The 22,469-nt window shown below is 37.9% G+C and overlaps 1 protein-coding gene and 1 long non-coding RNA gene across 2 annotated transcripts; one reads left to right on the top strand and one right to left on the bottom strand.

Moving 5' to 3' along the window:
- The first annotated feature begins 20 nt into the window (after positions 1-20).
- LOC148372512 (myelin-associated glycoprotein-like) lies at positions 21-21,002 on the top strand. Its single transcript, XM_088327089.1, has 12 exons — positions 21-52; positions 149-269; positions 2,236-2,480; positions 5,300-5,423; positions 6,133-6,429; positions 11,955-12,212; positions 13,582-13,842; positions 14,719-14,979; positions 15,960-16,262; positions 16,351-16,432; positions 18,323-18,395; positions 18,818-21,002. Exons 2-12 carry the CDS (start codon positions 221-223, stop codon positions 19,121-19,123), a joined length of 2,259 nt encoding a protein of 752 aa, XP_088183215.1. The 5' UTR covers positions 21-52; positions 149-220; the 3' UTR covers positions 19,124-21,002.
- On the bottom strand, positions 16,288-20,801 carry LOC148372513 (uncharacterized). Its single transcript, XR_015849545.1, has 4 exons — positions 20,409-20,801; positions 19,153-19,254; positions 18,491-18,998; positions 16,288-16,440 (listed from the first exon to the last, which is right to left on the bottom strand). It is a non-coding gene; the product is annotated as an uncharacterized LOC148372513 (long non-coding RNA).
- Positions 21,003-22,469: the final 1,467 nt, after the last annotated feature.

Genomic DNA, 22,469 nt, shown 5'->3' on the forward strand with positions numbered 1-22,469 from the left:
TTGAATGGAATGAGAGACGAGTAGGACTTTGCAGTTATTTTTTTCTTTTAAGGTAAATAAACTTACAGCTTCCTCATTAAAGTTGAACAATGCCCTAAAGTGACACAACTACACGCGTGTTTCCACAAACGCTGATGGACTATATCAGTTGAGTTTGAAGACAAACTCAGGTCGAGCATCGCAGTTTGCAAGAATTGGTTTTAACGTGCCAAACGAGGAAATGACGCACGTCGCTGTGAAGTGTTTTCTACTTTGCTGTCTGCTTGAAGGTGAGTTTTTTTTCTGACCATCCAATAAAAATGAATGATTTACTTTCCCTTTTGTTTATTTTTCTCCTTTTGCCTTCAAAATGTTTAATAAAACCAAATAATAATTATCACCTCCACTTGTTTATTGCCATTTCCAATTTATGTAAATAAATTGATTACGAAAAGTGTGCAACAAAAAATTTTGCAGACCGTTTTTCATAAAGGGACAGTGTGTAATATTGGACCTCTAGATGCTGCTGTACGGTATCGTGCAGCCGAAAACGAATGCTACAAAGCACAAAGAAGAATCCAAGCTAGGTAGACTCAAAGTGACCAAAACATACGATTATACTTCATTTTTTTGCCCAGGTTTTTGGGTACCTGTAGCAACAAGATGGCCGACAATTATGTCAGCTCCCATTCGGTGAGGCTCATTTGATGTAAAATAAATGCTAATTTCTTGACCTACCAGTATTCAATAAAAGTTCATGTATTTTTTTCCCACTTTCAAATTAATATTTTTTTTTAAACAAATAAAATAAAATAAAAATTCTACCAGGACGTATTAAATAATTCAGACGCTCCGTTTTATTTCCACCTCACTTCCTTTCAACATTTTGAAATTCAAAATCATTAATAACAGATCTTATTAGCTTGGCTTATATTTTGGGAAAATGAGAACCATATACTTTTAATGATTATTCCATTTTTTAAAATGCAATGCAGGTTATAATGATGTATTAATAAACATGGATTTGAATCACCATGTCCCACAGTAATTGGAATAGTTTTATTTTTGTATAAAATAATTAATTTTCAAAATTTGTTCTTGGACAATGTTTAAAAACAAAAAGCGTATCACATTTTATTTCAATTTTGTACTTATATATTCGAATGAAGTTATAGAAAATTAATTTATTTTTGTTCACCCAATTTTCTTGTTAAAAGTAATGTACCATTTGGCGATTATCAATGTTAATGACAATAAAGACAATTCTATAACTCTACACCTGAAAAGTGGAGTTTGTCGTTTGAGGTGTTCTTAAACCCCTTAGATTTTTTTCCATCCTGCCTATCTGCTTTTATCTTACTTTTATCAGAGCTGTTCAGTGCGGAACATTAGATATGAGGAATGGGGGAGGGGTTAATGTGCGGGGAGTAACTGCATGCTCATCCCTACAGGTTTTTTTTTTAATTCTATTTGTGAGCGTAGAATGAAAATGGTGAAGGTAAAAAACACTTGCTTCAAGTAGAGTCCCAATGCAAATTCCAAGAAAGATGAAAAAAGTGCATCTAAGAAATGCACATACTTGCATGCGCATCACGAAGGAGCCGACTAAGGGAAGATTGTCACGACCGGAACATGCAGTAAACCCAAACGCGTAATGTTTCACACAATCCTTTATTGGGGAATCGAGGAATTCAGGCGCAGGGAAACAAACAACAGCGATCCGGTGCTCGCTGGGCAGGAGGAGCAGGAAGCCGTCGCCAACGAAGCGTGGTCGGAGAGCAGAAGCGATTCGGGCAGCCGGAACAGGAAAACGGAGTCAGGTAACCGGAGACGATCGGGAAGCCAGGGACAGATGAGCAGGAAACAGGAACGGGGAGCCAGAGTCAAAAAATGCTTGCCTCGCATGTGCGGAGGTTCACTCACAGACTGACAAGGAGTGAATGAGGTAGCTGTAGACGCACTGGGAGAACTGCCGGTGGACGAACCGACCAGTGAGTTGTGGGCTTATTCCACCCACACCAGCTATCAAGCCCAGGTTTAAATATGAGAATTTATTAGGAAACGAGAGGCAGCTCGGGCTAAACGAGTGAGCGCAAGTGAGAGCAATGGGCAAATAATGACAATGATACAAGCCAGAAAATGGGGCCAGAGTCCCAAAGTTCAAAATTCCATACAGCTCCTTGAAAAGCATTCACTGATGATGTCTTTTCATTCCTTACAGCGTCCTTTGTAATACAATAACGATTTTTGTTTCAGGCTTCCTGTGTCAGGAGTTTGCGGTTCTGTTGCCGCAATCCGTGCGCGGCGTGAGCGGGTCGTGTATTCACATACCTTGCGGGTTCACGGTGACTCCGGAACACGAGAGGAACTTGGACAGCAGCTGTGCCGCCCAATGGAGAGTTGGGTATTATTCCAGGACGGTTGTGTTTAACTCCAGATTCTCGAGGGGGGAGAGTGCGTTGCGAGGTCTCCTGCAGGGAAATCTCACTGGGAATTTGCAGGTAGGAAAAAGCAATCTCCTCCCCATCAATCTTCCCATCTCGGACAAATAAGATGACGATATGTAAGCAGTACTTCATCAAAACGCTGTCTAATATGTACGCTTTTCAAATTGGGTTAGGGTCGTAATAAATGTATAAATACTAAAAACATACATTACAATTTTAAGTTGGGACAGAGGTTTCATAAATGTGCCTATGAAAGTACTATAGCTCAACTGTGATGGTTTATAGCAGGGGTCGGGAACCTATGGCTCGCGAGCCATATATGGCTCTTTCTATGAGTAACTGTGGCTCAGAGACAAATTTGATTGCATGCAAAATTTCTCCATCTTGTTCAAAACTTGAGTCGTCTCTCCTATTCAAGTACACGCAATGACAAGCCAAAGCTAACTTACCAAGAATTACTTCGCAGTATATATAGGGTACGTTTTTCAATACAATTTACAGTCAAGGTGTCACACAAAAAAAAGGGGGAAAAAAAACTCGTTTTGGCTGTACAACGTTAAAGAATCATTTGTATAAAAGTTCACTATATATTCTGTATTCAGTGTTCAGATACCTTATGATGAATCCACAGAACTGTAAATACGCCAAAACACCGGAAGAGAACTTAGTCATTTGATTGGGTAAGTGGGAGGGATGGGTGGAGCTATGCAAAAAGTGCAAGCACTCCCTCCCATCTCTTGCCCTACGCCGTCTGTGCCAAAAGTGAGCTCATCAGGCTCCCTATTTGCAGAATGTTGTGACGTTTTTACACAATAACTGCTTGCATCTGGTTTTGAAACCAATATGTATGAAAAAAAGGGTCAAAAGGAGTTTAACCGATCTTGAGTAATTGCAAGAAAGAGACAAGTTTAAAGTGGTATGTTTGTTGATTTTGGGACAGGGGCTCTGGCATTATTCTCTTTTCAAAATTTTTATCAAATCATCAAAAATAAATGTGCTAAAGACTAAGCTTTTGTCCGGGGCGCGGGTTTAGCAATTTAGTAAATTGTCTCATAATATATGGTGTGGATCTTTCCCAAAATAAAATTAATATTTTTTGCTTTTATGGCTCTTTGAGTCAAAAAGGTTCCCGACCCCTGGTTTATAGTGATTTTAGGGAATTTGATTTGTAACTGCTAAGAAACATCACTGTCATGATCAGTTTCTTTAATGATGAATTCCTCCCATTTTTTTTCAAAATAAACCTTTAAATTAAAAATATATTGAAATCCCAAGTGGTTAATTGAGGTTATTTTAACCCTACTTCTAACAATTACATCCTGGTATTAACATGATGGTAATAGTAACAGCACACTAATAATATAACTTGCTCTTTATTAGAATCGCATATCAAACTGGTAAATAAAAAAAGAAAATTTTGGTTTCAAAAAGATTGGTGACCTGTAATATTGTATATTTCATCATTGAAATACTTACCCCGGCGCAGTTACCGTATTTTCTGCACTATAAGGCGCACATAAAATCTGATTTTTTTTTTTTTAAAAAGCTGACTATGCGCCTTATAATCCAGTGCGCCTTATATATGGATCAATATTGAATTGGAAGGTCTCGCAACTAAGAGAAGCAGCCACCGACTCAATTTTTCGCGTAGAAGAAGAAGTGCGCTGTGCATACTGGGAAATATTAAAAGAAGATTCTCTTTGATTTGTGCGTTTGTATAAAGACCCTGAAATGGCTCCTATTAAGAGACACGCTTACAACGCAGAGTTTAAACTCAAGGCAATCAGTCACCACGCAGTAGAACACGGAAATAGAGCAGCAGCGAGAGTTTAACATTAATGAATGGATGGTGCGGGAGTGGAGGAAACATGAGGATGAGCTGTTTACGTTTTGCATTTTACAGTTATTATGTTATTGCTTTATTGTCATTGTTTTGCACTTGTTATTGTTTTTGCACATTACGAGCGTCACTATATTGCGATTGCACTAACGTTTAATTTACCATAACAGTATCAGACGTTTTTTTGCGTGTTGAATAAACCGAGGAAAAGTAAAATGTTATGCCTTGCTGTTGTTCAATGATGTTAAAGATGTGTCACGAAAATGCTTTACCTCAGAGAAAATAATAAAACAGCTGTTTATTCATTTTGGGAGTGAATGGAGTTGTGGAAAGCTTGTTTGTTATCTATTAATAAAGTTTGACTGACCTATCTGACTGTTTTGTTGACATTCCCTTTAGCGCGGAACCATCTAATGGTTGCATAACGTAACTCTACTGTAGCCAAGTCAAGTCACATTTATTTATATTGCCCTTAATCACAAAAATGTCTCGAGGGACTGCACAGGATTACAATTACAAAATGGCACAATTACCTGATCTTAAACCAGCATGCACTTATAGCGCCTTATAATGCGGTGCGCCTTATGTATGGAAAAAGTTTTAAAATATATCATTCATTGAAGGTGCGCCTTATAACACGGTGCGCCTTATAGTGCGGAAAATACGGTATTTAGTTATTTTCCGCCTTCAACGTTTTTGCAAACATTTACTTCTAACCTTGGATCGGTGTTAAATTTAAAACTAGCGGTATAAAGATAGCTAGCTAGCTCCCAGGCTCACCTCTCATGTTAGCTTTCACATGCGCTACTACAGTAACGCTTTATTGTGAACCTAGAAATTAGCAACAATGAGACTATTTAACGCTAACTTGCTCTGAAAATGTGTGTTTTTGCATTATTGTGAGACTAAACGGTTTTAAAAACAGTTGGTTTCAAATACCTTACTGTCATTATTTGGTTATTTGAATTTCTATAGACTACAATCAAGTTTCTGAGACATCTTTCAGTGTTTTATTCTCTCTGATTTGTGTCAGGATAAGGACTGCAGCACCACCTTTGAGGAAGTGACAAGAGACAACAGTTACTATTATTACTTCAGATTGGAGTGCGACAGACTCAGATACAGCTTTGATGAAAGCGTCAGATTGGATATCGAAGGTCAGTTTCAAAGTCCGTCCAAGGTCATGTTTGGGTTTCAAGCCTCGATTCAGGTTTAACTCCAAAGTTAAGGTTATCAAGGTTTAACACCTGAAAAGTGATCAAACTGTTGTTTCAAATTTTCTTTTGTACAACACTAAAGCTTTAAACCGGGGGTGTCCAAACTACGGCCCGCGGGGCCAACTGCGGCCCGCAGGTCAGATTTGATTGGCCCGCAGCAAATTCTGAAAATGTAGTTGAATATGGCCCGCACATGGCACTTGAGCTAAACTCTGTTGCACTTCTCAGTTTTAACACTAGATGGAGCCAGTAACGGTAAAGTTGCTTCTCCACCCATGCATTTGAGATCCCTGAACTGGAAAACATTGGAATTGTGTTTTCTTTGCTTATTTAATGAACCTTCTTGTCATTCATTTGAACTGTCATTGAAATTCAAAGTGTATTACTTTCAGGGTTGGGTAGGGTTACTTGAGCTTGCTCCTGCACTATCATTATTTCATACATTTTATCAAATCATCTAACAGCGTGCAGCAAAATAAAATGCACTAAAAAATTAGCTTTTGTATGGATAGCGGGCTTGGCGGTTTTGCTGAATTTTGTCTCAAAACATAAATAGTTTGGCAAAATATTTAACTCTTATGGCTCTTAGAGTCAAAAGGTTTCCCAACCCCTTCACTAACTTTTCACGTGTTCTGGTTTGGCATTGTAGATTCAACACCACGGCTCGTTATCACCCCCAGTGTGGTTGAGAATGTGGAGGGTACTGCGCTGAACATCGAGTGCTTAGCACCGGGTACTTGCCCCCTGCTGCCGCCACTGTTGACGTGGACGCCGTTACTCGGCCTCGTCACCCAAGTGGAGGTGACGGCGGGGGTAACCACCCTAATGAGTTTCAACGCGACTTACCAACACAACGGACAACAGTTGACCTGCAGCGCCATCTACAGGAGGCAAGGAGGACGTACAGAGCTTCACTCAGAACGCACTTTGACTCTTCAAGTTTTGTGTAAGTATTGGCACGTACTGTAAGGCACATGGTTCACAAATTACTCACCGTAATTATTTGAGTATAACACGCACCCTTAATTTTTCATCAAAAATAAAAAATCTGTTTCACTTTATCTCAGCTTAAATTAAGTATTTGTCATGAACCGGAACAGGAGGAAAACCCAAATGCTTGACGTTTCTCACACAAGCCTTTTATTTTACGGGAAATGGGAAGTCATTCATGTTAGGCAGCAGTCTGGCGTGGAATGACAGGAAGCCAAAGGCCGACGAGACCGATACCAATTGCTCGAGCAGATATCGGACAGATGGAGCAATACCGGACAGGACGGGACAGACAGGATTGATATCAAAACTGAATATCGAAATTAAACAGGACAAACTAGATGGGAACGAAACTGGAGATCGATATTTAACAGGACAAAATAGACGGGAACAATACCGGACAGGAAAGACAGGCAGGGAACCGGACAGTCAAAACCCATGTCTTGCGGGGCAGAGGTTCGTTGACAGACTGACCAAGGGTGATTGAGAGCACTGAGCTTAAATAAACGGGAAGCCAATCTGTCAACGGGTCGAGGCTGGCGCCACATGGGCGGGGCTAATTGGGCGCCATGGCAACCGTGACAGTATTGTGTCTAAATTTTAGGAGGTTGGCTGGGATTTAAATATTTTATTGACAACACAAACTATGAACACAATACCAACATAAAATTTACATTGTTTTTATATAATTCATTTTAACGTCCGATTCATCATCAGATAAATCAGAAAGTTATTTCCCTTGTTGTGCTTTTATGCATCTATTTATACATTTCTGCACGACTTTCAGTGTTCATTTTACCTCTGAAAAGTGATGGGTCCCGGGGACTCGCATGCTCAAAAATCTATGGGTCCCCAAGATTTTGTGTTATCGAGGTTGAAATTGTAAATCGGCGACAAATATATAATATAAATCTATATTTTCCTTCAGTTTTAATCATCACACTTAATTGATTATACAAAGCAGTTATCACTTTATATTTTTCAGTTCACAAAAATATTGTACATTATACAAAGTAATATTGCTGAAATATTAGTCTATATATTCATGCAGTTTTAATCACTTCAGATTTTTCAGTTCATATATTCTATTCAAGGTCCAATTGTTTGGTAAGATGCATCTTCATAAGCTGGTGTTGTGTTGCTGCGTGCACTCATCACAGAACATGTAGCCTCCATTATCATCCTCCTCATAGTGTAACCAGGAATATAATTTAGTCCATTTTGGCAGTAAAGTCTTTTTTTTTGCTAGGAGTATTCTTTTGTTTATTTTCTTTCGTCGAATCGTTCGCTTCAACACACGTGTTTTCCTTGCCTGCGCGATCTTCTGAAGAATTTCTCCGCCGTTTTTTCGTGCCGGAATTATTGCCGTTGTTACCACTTTCTGTATTATGTTTCGACTTATTACTGACACTGAAGAAATTACCATTTTTTTTATTTGCACCTAATACCAACTGTTTTTTCGGGGGCATACTTCTCTTTTACTCAACAACCGCCACAACAATGACGTAATCTCGAAGCAACGAGATCTCGTTTGCCGAGATCAGCGTGCAGACGAAAACTCAAACCGCGAGACCAGATTAACAATGGCGGATCTGCCTGACGTAAAGTTTGGAGTGCGGTAAATCTTTGTTACTAAACAAAATAATCGGGGAATAATGACAATTTTGCGTCCAAAAAGTTGCGTCCCAGGGACGCACGTTGATTTGACACTATGCGTCCCCAGCAAAAATGATGCGTCTCGGACGCAGGGACGCGGGCAAATGAGAACACTGGACTTTGTTTTCTTCATTCTCTAACATTCGTCTCCGGTAACGTGACTAGAAATAGTGTGATGACGAGATAAAAGCGAATGCCTTTTCACTCGGCATCTATATCAGTAGTGGTTAGAGTTAGGCGCTCTCACCGCCGTGACCCAGGCTTGATTCCCATCGCATCTAATATTTTGCAATTGAGGTCAGCGATATGGTAGTACCATAAAAACCTGTATATAGCGCACACCCTTACCAAGCTATTTTCATAGGTAAAGAAAATAGCACATCATACACAAATAAATATGGTCTTTGAAAATACTACAATTTGACACTTAGGTTGCAGGAAACTAAAAATTGGGATCTTTATAAGGAGTTTATTTGGGGGTAATGTCGCAAAAAATATAGATTGTTTAAATCCTTTATTCATATAAAATTGTAAAACGAAATGGTATACAAAAAGATTTTTTTTTACATTAAATAAGAATATTTTTAAAGATGAGATGAGATGAGATGTAATCAAAATATGTTCTATTGCGTTATATACGTATATAAAATAGCAAAGTTATGTTTTCTGAATACAATTATTTTCCTGAGGTAAAATTGAAATGTGTGAATTTTGGATTGAATCTTTATTTAAAAATATCTACAAAACAATAGATTTGTTTGTGCTTTTTGTTGAACAAAAATGGTACGAAACAGTCAAACAACAATACAAAATTAAAAATATTCAAAAGGGCAATAAATGCTGCAGAAGTATGGCAAAAATTAAATGTATAAAAAAGAAAGAAATAATATTAATCATGACATATTGACCTCAACACCATGGGCGATCTTTCAGTATATTATACGTATATCATTTGTACATCAGGAATGTTTAAGTCAAGTCACATTTATTTGTATAGCCATAAATCACAAAATGTCTCAAAGGACTGCACAGGTTACAATGACAACCATCCAACCATTGTTATGTTTGAAGATTTAATCCAAATTTAAAAAATGAGTAAACTTTTTGAAAAGTAGGTTTTCATTTATGATATCTTCAGTGGATAAACAATTGTCTACACATGAGAAAAAGATGTATTGCTCTTTCATCGTTCTAGTTTTGTATGATAGGTCCAAATGTAATATGATCTGTGGATAGTCATAGATAGTAGATAATCATTCCTAAAAACATGGTTAAAGTACCGTACAAATTTCTTCACATTTTATTTCAAACAGCATATTCTGGTTTCCTGTCTGTTTGCTGTAGTTAAGTATCATTTTTGTTGAGAAAGCTTTACAAAATGTTCCTGTCGCACGCTTTGTATTGGCGAGTACATGATTGTGTAGCCGTGTTTGAGTGCGTATACTATGACGTAGAAACACGTGCAAAAGAAAACGTTACAAATGAGGAAATACAAGAGGAGGAAGTTGCGTACTGTACATTACTACATTAGAAGTCTTCATCGGTCCAAACAGACTTGCATAACAATGTCATGTAGTGAAACAGTGGCAAGTTATTGTGTACGAGGATGTCAATATTTGGAAATGGTCTTAGGTATGAGAAGCCGTTTAAGAAGGACATCCTGCTTGCTCTCACATATATCATACTCTCTCACATGCACAACTATATGCTCATATGGACAGTCATACCCATGCACAAACACTACTGTACACTCTCATACTAATTACTATAATCTCATACACACTATTGTACTATCTCACACATACTAGTAACCTCTCATACACATACCGTATTTTCCGCACTATAAGGCGCACCTAAAAGTCTTAATTTTTTTCAAAAGCTGACCATGCGCCTTATAATAAAGTGCACCTTATATATGGATCAATATTAGGTCGCAAAGTCTTGCAACTAATGCAAGTAGCCGCAGACTAGATTTCCCCTCGAACGCGAAGTAGTCCGCGGTGTATGCTGGGATTTATATACCGGCGTTTCATTGGCTAACCAATGTGTCAATCATCATTTGAATCGATCACTATTGGCTAGTTATTCGGAGGTAAAGGGGGCGGATCCTTTTTATCATTTACAGGCTCGCATAGGCTAAAGGGGCAAAACAAACCCTGCAATTGGCCGAAAAAGATGTGTCAATCATCAGTTGAATCGATCACTATTGGCTAAAGTTATTTGGAGGTAAAGGGGGCGGATCCTTTTTATCATTTACAGGCTTGCATAGGCTAAAGGGACAAAACAAAGCCTGCAATTGGCCGAAAAAGATGAATGTGAATAGCAAGTTCGGTTGTCTACGGCATAGAGGAAACATGTTTTACCATTCTGTATTTGTAAATATTTTACTCTCCTGGATTTACTACACTCACGGATATAAGAGGACCATGGTTGCACATTATTATTGAACACAACGACTTCGGTGAGCTACTCCGGCCATATATTTTCCCAGTATCTTGTTTCAAAGTGATAGATGTTTCTGTGATGGGTCTTTTTTAAATTAAACTCAATCCCAAGTGTTTATTGTCATATGCACAGTAAAGTTGCGAGCGAAAAAGAAAATAGAAACTAAGGAATGGTTGGCATTTCTTGAATCCCAAGACTTTAACCTTCCGAATGATATTTGAAACGATGCATTTGAGTGACATCGTACGGACACCGCATCCGCACGTGTCTACGACACGTATTTGCTTCTTTGAAGGCTTTCGGAACGTTAAGGGGGTAATACGTTTGACTGAACTATCTGACTGTTTTGTCGACATTCCCATTGTAGCGCCTTATAATCCGGTGCGCCTTATGTATGGAAGATATAGGACCAAAAACTATTTTTTGGGGGTGCGCCCTATAACCCAGTGCGCCCTATAGTGCGGAAAATACGGTACTTCTAAACTCTCACACAAACTACTATACTCTCATACACGTGTTACTATACTCTCATAAACACACTACTTTCTCACACATGCCACTATACTCTCGTACACACATGCTATATAATCATTCATATAATACTCTCAAACACACACTACTATACTCTTATACATATTACTATCCATCTATATCTATCTATACCTTTTTACAAATACAGTCATACTTATGCACAAACAGTACTATACTCTCTCATACACACTACTATACTCTCGTACACATTTTGCTATATTCTCATACACACTACTCTAACACACACACTACTATATTCTTATACATACTACTATGGTCTCATGCACACATTGCTATAATGCCACACACATACTACTATACTCTATCAGACATACAACTACACTGGGACCAACACCAGTTTGACGTCAAACTGTCCAATATATACAAAAAGATCAGTGTGCATCGCCATGGTTATCAAAAGTAAAACACTGAGCGGTAAGTGATCAGCACACGAGATGTAAAAAACTCCAACAGTAATAGCAATCTTAATAGCATGCGAGAAAGAATAGAAGTGTGTGTGAGAGAGTATAATAGTGCGTGTGGGGCAGCAGTGCAGTGTGTGCATGAGACCATAGTAATATGTAACAGAGTATAGTAGTGTGTGTGAGAGTAGTGTGTGTATGTGAATATAGCAAAATGTGTTTGAGAGTATAGTCAGGTGTATGAGAAAGTATAGTACTGTTTGTGCATGAGTATGACTGTATTTGTGTAAGGGTATAGTTGCCAATGTGAGAGAGTATGATGTTATGTATAATTTACTCCTCAAACGTCCTGTTATCCTTAGGGGCTGTAATCAAACACTAATTATTGAACAAACAGCATTCATTCCTGTTTATTTGTTGCATTTAGATGGGCCTAAAAACACATCAGTGAGCTTTACCACCCCTGTAACGGAGGGCACAACGGTATGGCTGACCTGCGACACCTACGCCAATCCTGCGCCCTATGCATATGCATGGTACCAAGTGGTGGCCGGTCAGGTGACTCAAGTGGGACAAAGGAAGCGATACACCGTCGTCGTAACGGAAAATGGGCCCAGTTTTTACTGCATGGTGCGGAACGCATTCGGAGAGCAGAATTCGTCCGTCACCACTTTTGATGTTCAATGTAAGTCCACTTTGTAGAGCTTTACAAGACTGTAATAAATTCATGTTTATCTTGTCAGTTTTATTGTTAATACTGAAGGTTGGTTGGTTGGATCCCTTAACCACTGGGGTATTAGCAGCACCAGTTCCTGTGGTGTGTACTGGGCCTGGTGGCCCCCATCCCTCTCAGGCCCACATGTTTCCACACATTCTACGACGAAAAAGAATTACGTTTCTTGTCATGATATCGATACATATAAGTATTTTCAATTTTTTTTTAACAATTTGGTTACAATATGCTCGAAAACAATACTAACAAGAGAATAAGTACGAAAGCCAAAGTCATGATTTATAGAACATGTACCGATTATACTCTGTTGTCCTTTCAATACGAACTGATAACATGCTAACAGTTGCTAAGCTAATCACTGAAGTTAAATTTAGACACTATGTTTACAGGTTGTGCGTTCACAGCAAATCAGTTCAATCAGATGGAAACTTAGTTCTAACGTTCTCATTTTGCAACACATCTTCACAAGGGTTACGCTTGAAAACACATGCTCCCCATACAAACAATTTGGGTTGTGGTAAAGCTGCCATTTTTTGATGTTGAAAAAAATTACTGTGTTTTCTGGACTACAGTACAGGCATACTTGAAAAAAAACCCAAAATGCAGGAAATTCGTAAGTGGCCCTTTAATTCGCTTGGCCTTGTAGACAGGAAATACGGTAAATAAAATTGGAAGTGCATAGTTACAATGAAATGCGTAGGGTAACAATGTATTAATTAATCAGGTTTATTTAGTAATGAACCAGATTTCCTAATGTTTATGTTCTATGAAAGAAAATAAACCTTTTTTCCAAACGCCATTTTAACTTTAGTTTTAACTTTGTGTCCCTTATATGAGAAATATATAACTCAAAGAAGAACATTTTGAGGGTGCGTCTTATAATCAAGTTCCAAAAATCTGGTAATTAAAAATTTTGTGTGTTTAATGTTGGCCTTGCTAGATCAATTATTTTAGCTCTTACTTCAACCCTAGAATTGATCCTTTCCCCAACAGGTCCACTGTAGCATTATACATTCATTTTATGTATTGCGTGATAATGTTTTATTTTTTGACAAACAAGAGGTTGGGCACTTTTACAACATCTGGTGGACCAAAGAGGACATCAGTCAAAAGAGTTATTAGCCCTATTAATGTTACCATCTTTTTTCACATTCATTTTTTAATAGACACCTTGAAACCTAAACTGGAAATATAACATTAGAAATCAATCACTAAAAGCGATGGAGGCTCATTCACTATTCCTAACCCAGCTTATGGCATTAGCGACCAGCAAACCTCAGTAGTCAGGTGCTAAGTTTTTTTTTTTTTCCTGTGTGAACAGTCCCACCCAAAGACACGATGGTGGTTGTGGAGCCACCTGACACCATCCTCGAGGGGACGCCAATAGTCCTACAATGCCAGAGCCGAGGTAATCCTCCCGTGTACAACTACAGTTGGTCTATCAATAATGGAGAGGACCTACAAATCGGGAATGTCCTGACCCTGGGCGCTGCCCAGCCCAGACACAGCGGCGAGTACCGCTGCAAGGCCAAGAACCTTCTGGGAGAAGAAACCTCAGCTGCCATCCAGCTGGATGTTCAATGTAAGTGAAACTTAAAATGATTTTTTACAAAACGGCAACACTCGCAAAGTGAAGATGTAGATATATGCCACAACTCTGACTCATACGACATGCAGTTAGTGGCCAACTTGACTTTAGCACAGTGGTTCTTAACCTAAATTCGATTGAACCCCAGGGGTTCGGTAAATCAATCTATGGGTTCGGTGGAGCTCCTGCCATGGAGGTCAACATACACCGACTCATCATGTCTGAAGTATACGCAATGACATGTCCCACTTTTGATTGATACTCTGCGCGAGACTCATATCCAACGAAGGTGAGACAACCGTTCACATTTGATGTTCAGGCAGCAGAAGTCAATGATGAATACCTTGACAAAATCATTAAAATTCAGCAGAACAGGTTCAACAGCAACTCTCTGGAACAACGCTGTAGTCTAAAAGTTTTGGTGTCAACAAATGGAAAAACATCCAGTTAGAACCAAGAAAGCCCAGAGGTTTTTACAAAACTCCATTTCGAGTATGCTGGACATTACAACAAAGAAAAGTAAGAGATGTTACCGTCAAAATCATGAGAACTGCTTTCTAAAAGACAACAGCAGAGGTCACACTGATTAAGATTTCAATAATTTGTGATTTCATAGAGTACATTGGTTTCATTCTGCACGGTTCAGTTTGTGCACCAGGAGAAAAACAATATGTCTTGAATCTGAAAAAAAAAACATACTTTATTTTACACTCAGAGCAACCAAACCACTCCAGTTTCATATGCGTTTTTAAATCAGGTTCGGTAAAAGCGCATATGAAACTAGGGTGGTTTGGTAAAGAACTGCTCTAACCGGAAATAGCTCGCCCTTTCGACCCACACGGCACTGATAAGCCCATCACTGTGTTTCAGATCCCCCGAAGAACACATCAGTATCGCCACCTGGCTCGATACTTGACGGGAGTTCTGTCACTTTAAAGTGTAACAGCCTTGCAAACCCTCCAGCCGCCGACATCATTTGGTACAAAGTTAGCGCTGGAAGAAAGACGCCCATTGGCGCTGGACCGGAAATCACTTTCAACGTCACCAAGCTGTCGACAGACACGTTTTTTTGCGAAAATGTCAACGTTCACGGCAGACAAGCAGCACAGCCGATCGCCATCGATGTCGCATGTGAGCACCAACTTTTTTTTTTAACAATGTTAAGACAAACATTTGTATCAGTCAGAATTAAACAAAGCAACTTTTGAGCAAATTACTTCCCTCATAACAGCTTCACCAGCCTAGCAACCAGAAATGTGGTAATTTATGTAATAACAAACCCAAAAAAAACTCTCAGAAAGCCATTCCTAAAGACATAGCACAGCAACGATTCACTTAACATTGAGGAAAAACACATTTACAGGTAGTCTCTTTTATAAGCCGGGGCCCAAGCCGAATTTTGGCCCTGGTGGGCCTGAAACATCAATAAGGACATTCGGGTCGGGCTTCTCTCTTGCTGACATTTTTTGGGGCTCAATATATGTTCATATGTTCTATTTTTCCTTGTGTTATTTCTTAGCATTATCTCTTGCATTCATATAGAAATCTTGAGCTTTAATAACCACAGACCTGGGTCGGTTCAGTGTGGATTTTTTAAGACCTGATCTTACCCCTGGTTTGAAGCACATATGCTTTGAAAAAAAGAAAAAGCCCCATAAAAAACTACACCTGACTAAAGCTGAGAAAATACTGCACAATATTGTTTAACATGAAGAAAAACTGGAGACCTTTACTACCCTCTCGCGACGGGAAGGATTTGAGTTGTATTTATTTTAAAAAAAAAATCATAACTTTTGATAGACGTGAGCTAGAGACCTGCTTTTTTAACATGCTCAGAATTTTACTGAGGGCTGCATTAACTCATCCAATGGGATAGATTCACCCCACAGGCCTTATGTTGGACATAGCCGTCCTAAACTGGCTACCCAGCAGGTTCTTACAAAATTGTATGGGAAACTGAAATTTATATAGCGCCTTATAAGTTTTTGTTTAAAAATTAACTCATAAAGCCACTTTAAACACTCAAATTTTAAATAGGTAGTCATGGTTTCTGATTAACAGCAACCGAAACTCTGAAAAAGACCAAGACTACCATGTTGGTCTCTTTTAAGTCTCCCCAGAGATTCTGACATCGTCCCACTGCCAGGACGTGTCGTCCCAGACCCGATGTTCCTGCGACAGCCAGGCCAATCCGCCGCCTTCCCTGTACTGGGAATTATCCGGACATCTCGTGAATCGCTCAGACCGGCTACCCATCAGTGAGCAGGCGCTTAACAGCACAACCCGGAGAAGTGTCATCTTTCTGCAGCGCCTGGATGGTCAAGAATTTATGTCCTCGCTGGTTTGCTTCAGTCTCAACCCATTCGGACTCGACAGCATTGCCTTTAACATGTCTTTTCCTGCCGCTCAAACAGGTCTTTTTTTTTTTTTTTTTTTTAAACAAAATTGATTTGATTATGAGTGAAATTAGCTGCAGGCTTAAATTCCGTTTGGGTTTTTTAGATGTGACAGTTCTGGTTGGTTCGGCAGTGGGGGTGATGGCCATGCTGATCTTGAGTCTCCTGCTGCTCTTGTACATTTGCAGGTGAGCAACTGTATCAGGCAAAATGTAAATGTATGAGCAAAATGTGAACATTAACTTTTGAATTAAATGTGAGTTGAATGCAGATTCGTTTTAAAAACACTAAATATCATTTGAATATGTTTAGGGCAGATAAAGTACAGAATACTAACATTTTTCATAATGTACTATGTAAACTGATTTAAAATGTATTTAGGCTGAACATGAAAAATAATAAATTATATTTGTAAAAGAATAGTCATGTTTATTTGTGACACCCTTAATCGCAAGGAGTCTCAAAGGGCTTTACAGACCACAGATCATTGCAAACCAGACTAATTGTATTTGCTTTAGTATTATTTCTTAGTCCTTATTTCTATTATTATAAATTCAATACTATTTCATATGTTTTAATTATTATTGTTATTGTTAATTATTTTTATCATTATAAATTAGGTATATTCTATAAAATATATTATTTTTTGTTATTACTACAAAAACATATAGGAAATAGATTATTTTAATTATTTATTATTTGTATTATAATACATAATATATCATTTCATGTTCATAACAAATATCATAAATTATGTATTGTTCTATACAAATATTATAATTGTTGTAAATTCTTTATTATTCTGTAAAAATAATATTTCATTACAAATAAAAAGAATGTATTGCTTTAATGTGTTAATTTTATTCTATTATTCCACATTCTTTATTATAAAACTATAAAATGTATTATTTATGTTACAAATTCTCTTATTTTATACAAATTCATAAAACATATTATTTTAGCTATTATTTGGGGGGTTATTGCAATCAGTTCCGTATTTTATAAACCTTTTCAATGCAATATTGTTGTAAGTTTATTTATTTTTTGTTAAATATTATTATGATATTATTGCATTATTATATATTTTAATAACAATTTTAGTGTTTTATTTTTATTGTTATTATAAATGATCTGCTACTTTATAAAATATATACAAATATCATAGAATATATAACATAGGCAATATAAGTAATGTCATGATAGAATAAGACAATATATTTAAAGTAATATATAAAATTCCATGTTATTGTAGAAAAATAAAAAACATTAGAGTATACAAGTTAAAGTGTTCAAAGTGTAAGCTGCTTCTCTTGCACCACTGTACAGTACTCATAACTATGATTATTTGTAAATTATGATCCTCACGATTCTTTTGCACTATTGTACGGTATACTTTTTCAGAGACTCCAACATTTACTACATACTTTTTTTTACTACATAAGTATTATTTATATATTTATGGAAACCGCAGACAGAAACTGCGGGTCAGACGTATCGACATTTTGTTTTGTATACATGTGTACAAAAGTGAAGTATAAAGCAGATTTATCTATCAATTGATCTATCTATTATGGGAAACACACACAATAATTCCATCTCAAAATGTTACAGTGTCATGAAAAAGTATACTAATAGGCTACTAAACTAATCAAACTAATATTAAAATAATAAAATGCTTTGAATGTTTTTAGTGGCTTTGTAATAAAGGCAGAATGCATGACATTTATTTAATGCACTACAAAAAACTGATTTTATCACAATATCCAAATTTTTTGAGGGAGTCCTGTAGTTTGACTCTAGCAGAATAGATTTCTTTAAATGAATAAGAATGTCAAGCACCTGCTATGTCAAATAATGTTGCTCATTTTTAAGGATTGTTTTTTTTCATTTTATAAAGAGAAACAAGTCATGTGTTGTGGAATTAGAAGTCCAGTTTAGAATGTAACAATTAATTTAATTCAGAACATACGCAATTTGAATTTCCAGAATGTTGAAATACTTTAAATGATAGTTACACTAAAGTCACAAGTGATGATAAAAATAAGGTCCTTAATGTTTTTGCTGGTTTTGCACTGCAGGAAAACCAAAGTCAACTTCCCACCCAATGAGGGACAAGCTGACAACGCCAGAGACGTTTTGGTCAACAATGAGGTGTGTTTACCATTAGACTAAAACTGGTCAACAGTAATCAATACTTGTTGAATGCATTGACTCAAAATCAATAGCATAAGGTAGGAGTGGCCAACCTGATCTTTGAGAGCCGCATTTCCTGCATGATTTGGAGGTTTCTCTTCTTCAACTCAGGTGATGCCAATTTTTAGCTTGCGTGGGAGCTCGATAATGGTCCAGATGATTGGAATCACCTGTATTGCAACAGAGAAACTCCAAAAACATGCAAGACATGCAGGCACCCGTGGCATAAGGTCACACAACTTGGCATACTGGCTAGTATATTAATATTTCCAAGCAGACCCAACCCTCTAATGTGTAATCCTTCAACCAGGACTGCAGACACAGTGCAACAGACTCGTTTCACACACGGATTCACTTGTTAATCAACATTTGTGTTTTAGTCCAACGTTTCCAACGCCATTTACGCCAACAGCGAAGATATGGCCAAGGGAGCAACAACTGATGACGAGCATCTGCACTACGCTCACGTCAACATGGTCAAATTGAAGGCGCGCGATCCGAACGAGATTCGAGGGCTGTCCTCCGTCACCAGTGAGTACGCGGAGATTAAACTGCGCGACGCTGAAAACGACAAAGGCAAAGAGATTCAATTGGACCCGGAACTGAAACCAGAAGACAAAGACGTGGTGGATGCTCAGGCAGGAGAGGAAGCGGCAGGTGAAGAGATTGTTGCATCAACAGAGTGAAAGCCAAGCTATTTATGATCGACAAATACCTTCTTTAAATACCAATAGATGTTTCCGAGGGTCACTTGAATTCTAAATCGGTCACAGCAAGCGAAGAAGATGAGATACAAATCGATCTGCAAACTTTGAGTCTGAAAAGGGTTTTGAAGACAACAAAAAAAGTTGAGGGTAATTTTAAAACATCCACCTGTGTTTTATGAAAATTGACCAGTTGTCATTGGATTCCAGCATTTTAGATGAAATTTTATACTCTGCGTCGTAAACTGTTTGATATACAAGCAAATCGGAAGCTAGGGCTCTTGTTGGTGATAGGAATGAGTGGAGAGGTGTTGGGAAAGGATAGTGGGATGTTTGGACGCGTTCTAAGGGATAGGCAGGGCACCTGTATGATGCGGCAGGGGTAAACCAGTGAAAGCTGTCGGTCCCTGCTGTTGAACAGAAGAGTGTGTTGTGTCACCCTGACCCGAGGGACATGGCCGCTTTCTTGTGTTCCGTTTCATCCCGAGGGACGAAAGTATGAACGACTTGGTGCCGAGGTGCTTAAGATTGTTTGGGTATTTGGGAGAGACCTTTCTTTTATCACTTTCATCTGTGATCGCTGGCAGCTATTGATAGACTTTTTGTCTAATTACTCTTTCCCATATTCATCAAAAGCACAATGATTTATCATTGATGCATATCCTTAGTGGTGCCCCTACGACCTAGGCGTTTTAGGGATCTGTGAATTCTGATACTGTATACCTAAAGTCACTCACTCTCAATGCTTGGAATCCAATATGGCAGTCGTTTAAAGTCACAAAAACCTTGGAAGCTTCTATAAAGCGGTCACATTTTGGAAACAGAGATAAAGCATGTTATCGCCTTCTTCATGCTTAAAATTTAGGCTTCGTGTGGAAGGCATTTCAAAACTGTTACCTTTGAAACCATTACCTTAACATTAAAAAGCTATATTCATTTATTTAAAATTTAGACATTTCCAGAAAAATATCCCAGCAACTAGTTAATAGTGAAATCACAACTCAACTAAATAAAACTGCTAAAGAATGAGACATAAAACTCCAAACCTACAAAGAGTGATTTTTTTAAATGTTATGTAATTTCTGTTATTTATTTTCTTTGTAGACAAGCAAAAAGTGTTGTAAAATCAGACTTAGCAGCATATTCAAATGTTTGTCTGAGCTTGCCAAGTTAGCTTTAAAACTTTAGACAAAACATATTCAAGCACAAAAAATACTGAAAGCAAAATATGAAAATTAAATATTTAAAGTTTTTATTTACAACTTACCTTATTACTTACTTATTAGTTACAATATTTGGCGTTTTCTTTTTACTCTTCCATTACCACTGTGTCATGCATACTTTTAAATAACAAGAAAAAGACTGTTCGGCGTACTTGCTGAAAGAAATATCACATAGATACAACCAGACAGCTAATGTTAAGCTAACGTGTGCATCTCTTTCGTGAAACGGTTATTAACCTATCACAGCCGCCATGTTTGTCCATACTCTTGTTGGTGGCACCACAGCGCCGTTTACTGGCCGTAAGGAAAATATCAGAAAAAAATATTTAAAGATTGAACGCTTGTTTTACAGCACTGTACTTATTTTCATTTTGTGAGCGTAGCTCAATAGAAATTAGCGCAAGGTATCGGATGAATGCTTTATCATTGTTATTCAAATCGTGATGAATGTGAATTCTGATTGACAAAGTAATTTTTGGACTAAAAGGTGGTACAATTTGTTTTCAGTCTCGTTTGAGGTCACACAATAAATCAATATCAAAGTTCCGGGTTTTCTTTTTATAAAAGATTAAATTTATTTTTAAGTTTGTATTTTTAAAAAATTGGGAACAGATTAACTTATAGTTGAGTTTTTGTTTTGTCCTGTCTCTGTATTTCTAATAAAAAGTACTTTAAAATGTGCAGTTTATTTTATTCTTTTTGGCCTTAGTATGCATACAACATATTTTTAATCCATAGATGTTGCTTTTTTATACTATACATAGTCATTTTTTAAAAATCATTTGGCTCGAGTCATTTTTATACTATAAATTAGGGGTCATCAATGTAGTGCCCGCGGTCACCAATGTTGCCCCCTAAAAACACCTGAATAATCCATTAACCGGCTATGGAAATTTCTTATATGTTGTGTTTTTTAGGAAATTTGGCTTCAAATCTGATCTAGCCTGTCGTACCTTCATGTATGTCATTGTGTTTGGGAGCCAACTACATACTTTATTCAGAATATATTATCAACATTATTTGGATGAAAATACATCCCTTATAGTTAATTATCTTTGATATTTCCTAATTCTGGTGTATTTCAAGGCATTTCCTGGGATTTTTCGCATTATTCTCGTAAGTAAACCTTTATGTTGATTGTTTTCACCACTACACCAGCTGGGGGCGTTAAAGCCCAAATCATTATTTTGCCTGCAAACCACTGATTGCAGGATCAAAGTCTGACTGCAGCTCCATGACTCTCGATGCTGACAGCAATTGCTGATATTGCACAACATTTGATCGGTTGGAAGACAAAAGTATTCATAAATGGAGTATCACACGAAGTTTAGGTCCAAATAATGTACACTGACATTGTGTCATCGAAAAAACACACGCCACAAGGGTTAAACCCTACTTGTAATAATATGTTAAAAACTGTCATGATTTGCCAATTGCTCTCACCTGCGCTTACTTATTTAGCCCCAGCTGCCACTCGTTTTCCAATTAGTTCTTTTATTTAAACACGTCATTCTCATTCACTCCTGGTCAGTCCGTCAGCAAACCTCCGCACATGCAAAGCAAGCATTTTTGAGTCTGGCTCCCTGTCCCTTTTTCCTGCTCATCTATCCCTGGCTTCCCGACCACGCTCCATTCTCCCGTCACGGCTGCCCGACCTGCTTCCGCCCTCCAACCACGCTCCGTTTTCCCGTCCCGGCTGCCCGACCTGCTTCCACTCTCCGACCACGCTTCGTTTGCGAGGGCTTCCTGCTCCTCTTGCCCAGTGAGCACCAGATTGCTGTTGTTTACCCGCGCCTGATTTCCTCTATTCTCCAATAAAGGATTGTGTGAGACGTTACGTGTTTGGGTCTACAGCCTGTTCTGGTCGTGACAAATGACAACATAGTAACAACCTTGCAATACCAGGGCAACTTGTTACTTTAGAAAAGCTTTGTGCGCTTATTCGTAAGATAAAAGTAGCTATAGACATTAAAAAGGTTTGTGACCACAGCTAAGAACTGTATAAATTATTTCGGATTATGCATCAATTAATGCAAGGCTACTACTACCGGTAGAACCCAGTGATGGCCAAAACGCACACACAAGCAGGCATTACATTTTCATAT

Source organism: Urocampus carinirostris, chromosome 2 (genome assembly GCF_059441175.1).
Source record: "Urocampus carinirostris isolate Australia breed hairy pipefish chromosome 2, RoL_Ucar_1.0, whole genome shotgun sequence".
Taxonomy (NCBI): domain Eukaryota; kingdom Metazoa; phylum Chordata; class Actinopteri; order Syngnathiformes; family Syngnathidae; genus Urocampus; species Urocampus carinirostris.

Excerpts from the sequence above, each read along its gene's own strand:
- LOC148372512 (XM_088327089.1), top strand. The coding sequence starts at position 221 with ATGACGCACGTCGCTGTGAAGTGTTTTCTACTTTGCTGTCTGCTTGAA. Across the intron at positions 2,481-5,299 it reads ATCTCACTGGGAATTTGCAG|GATAAGGACTGCAGCACCAC; the intron begins GTAGGAAAAAGC and ends GATTTGTGTCAG. Across the intron at positions 16,263-16,350 it reads TTTTCCTGCCGCTCAAACAG|ATGTGACAGTTCTGGTTGGT; the intron begins GTCTTTTTTTTT and ends TGGGTTTTTTAG.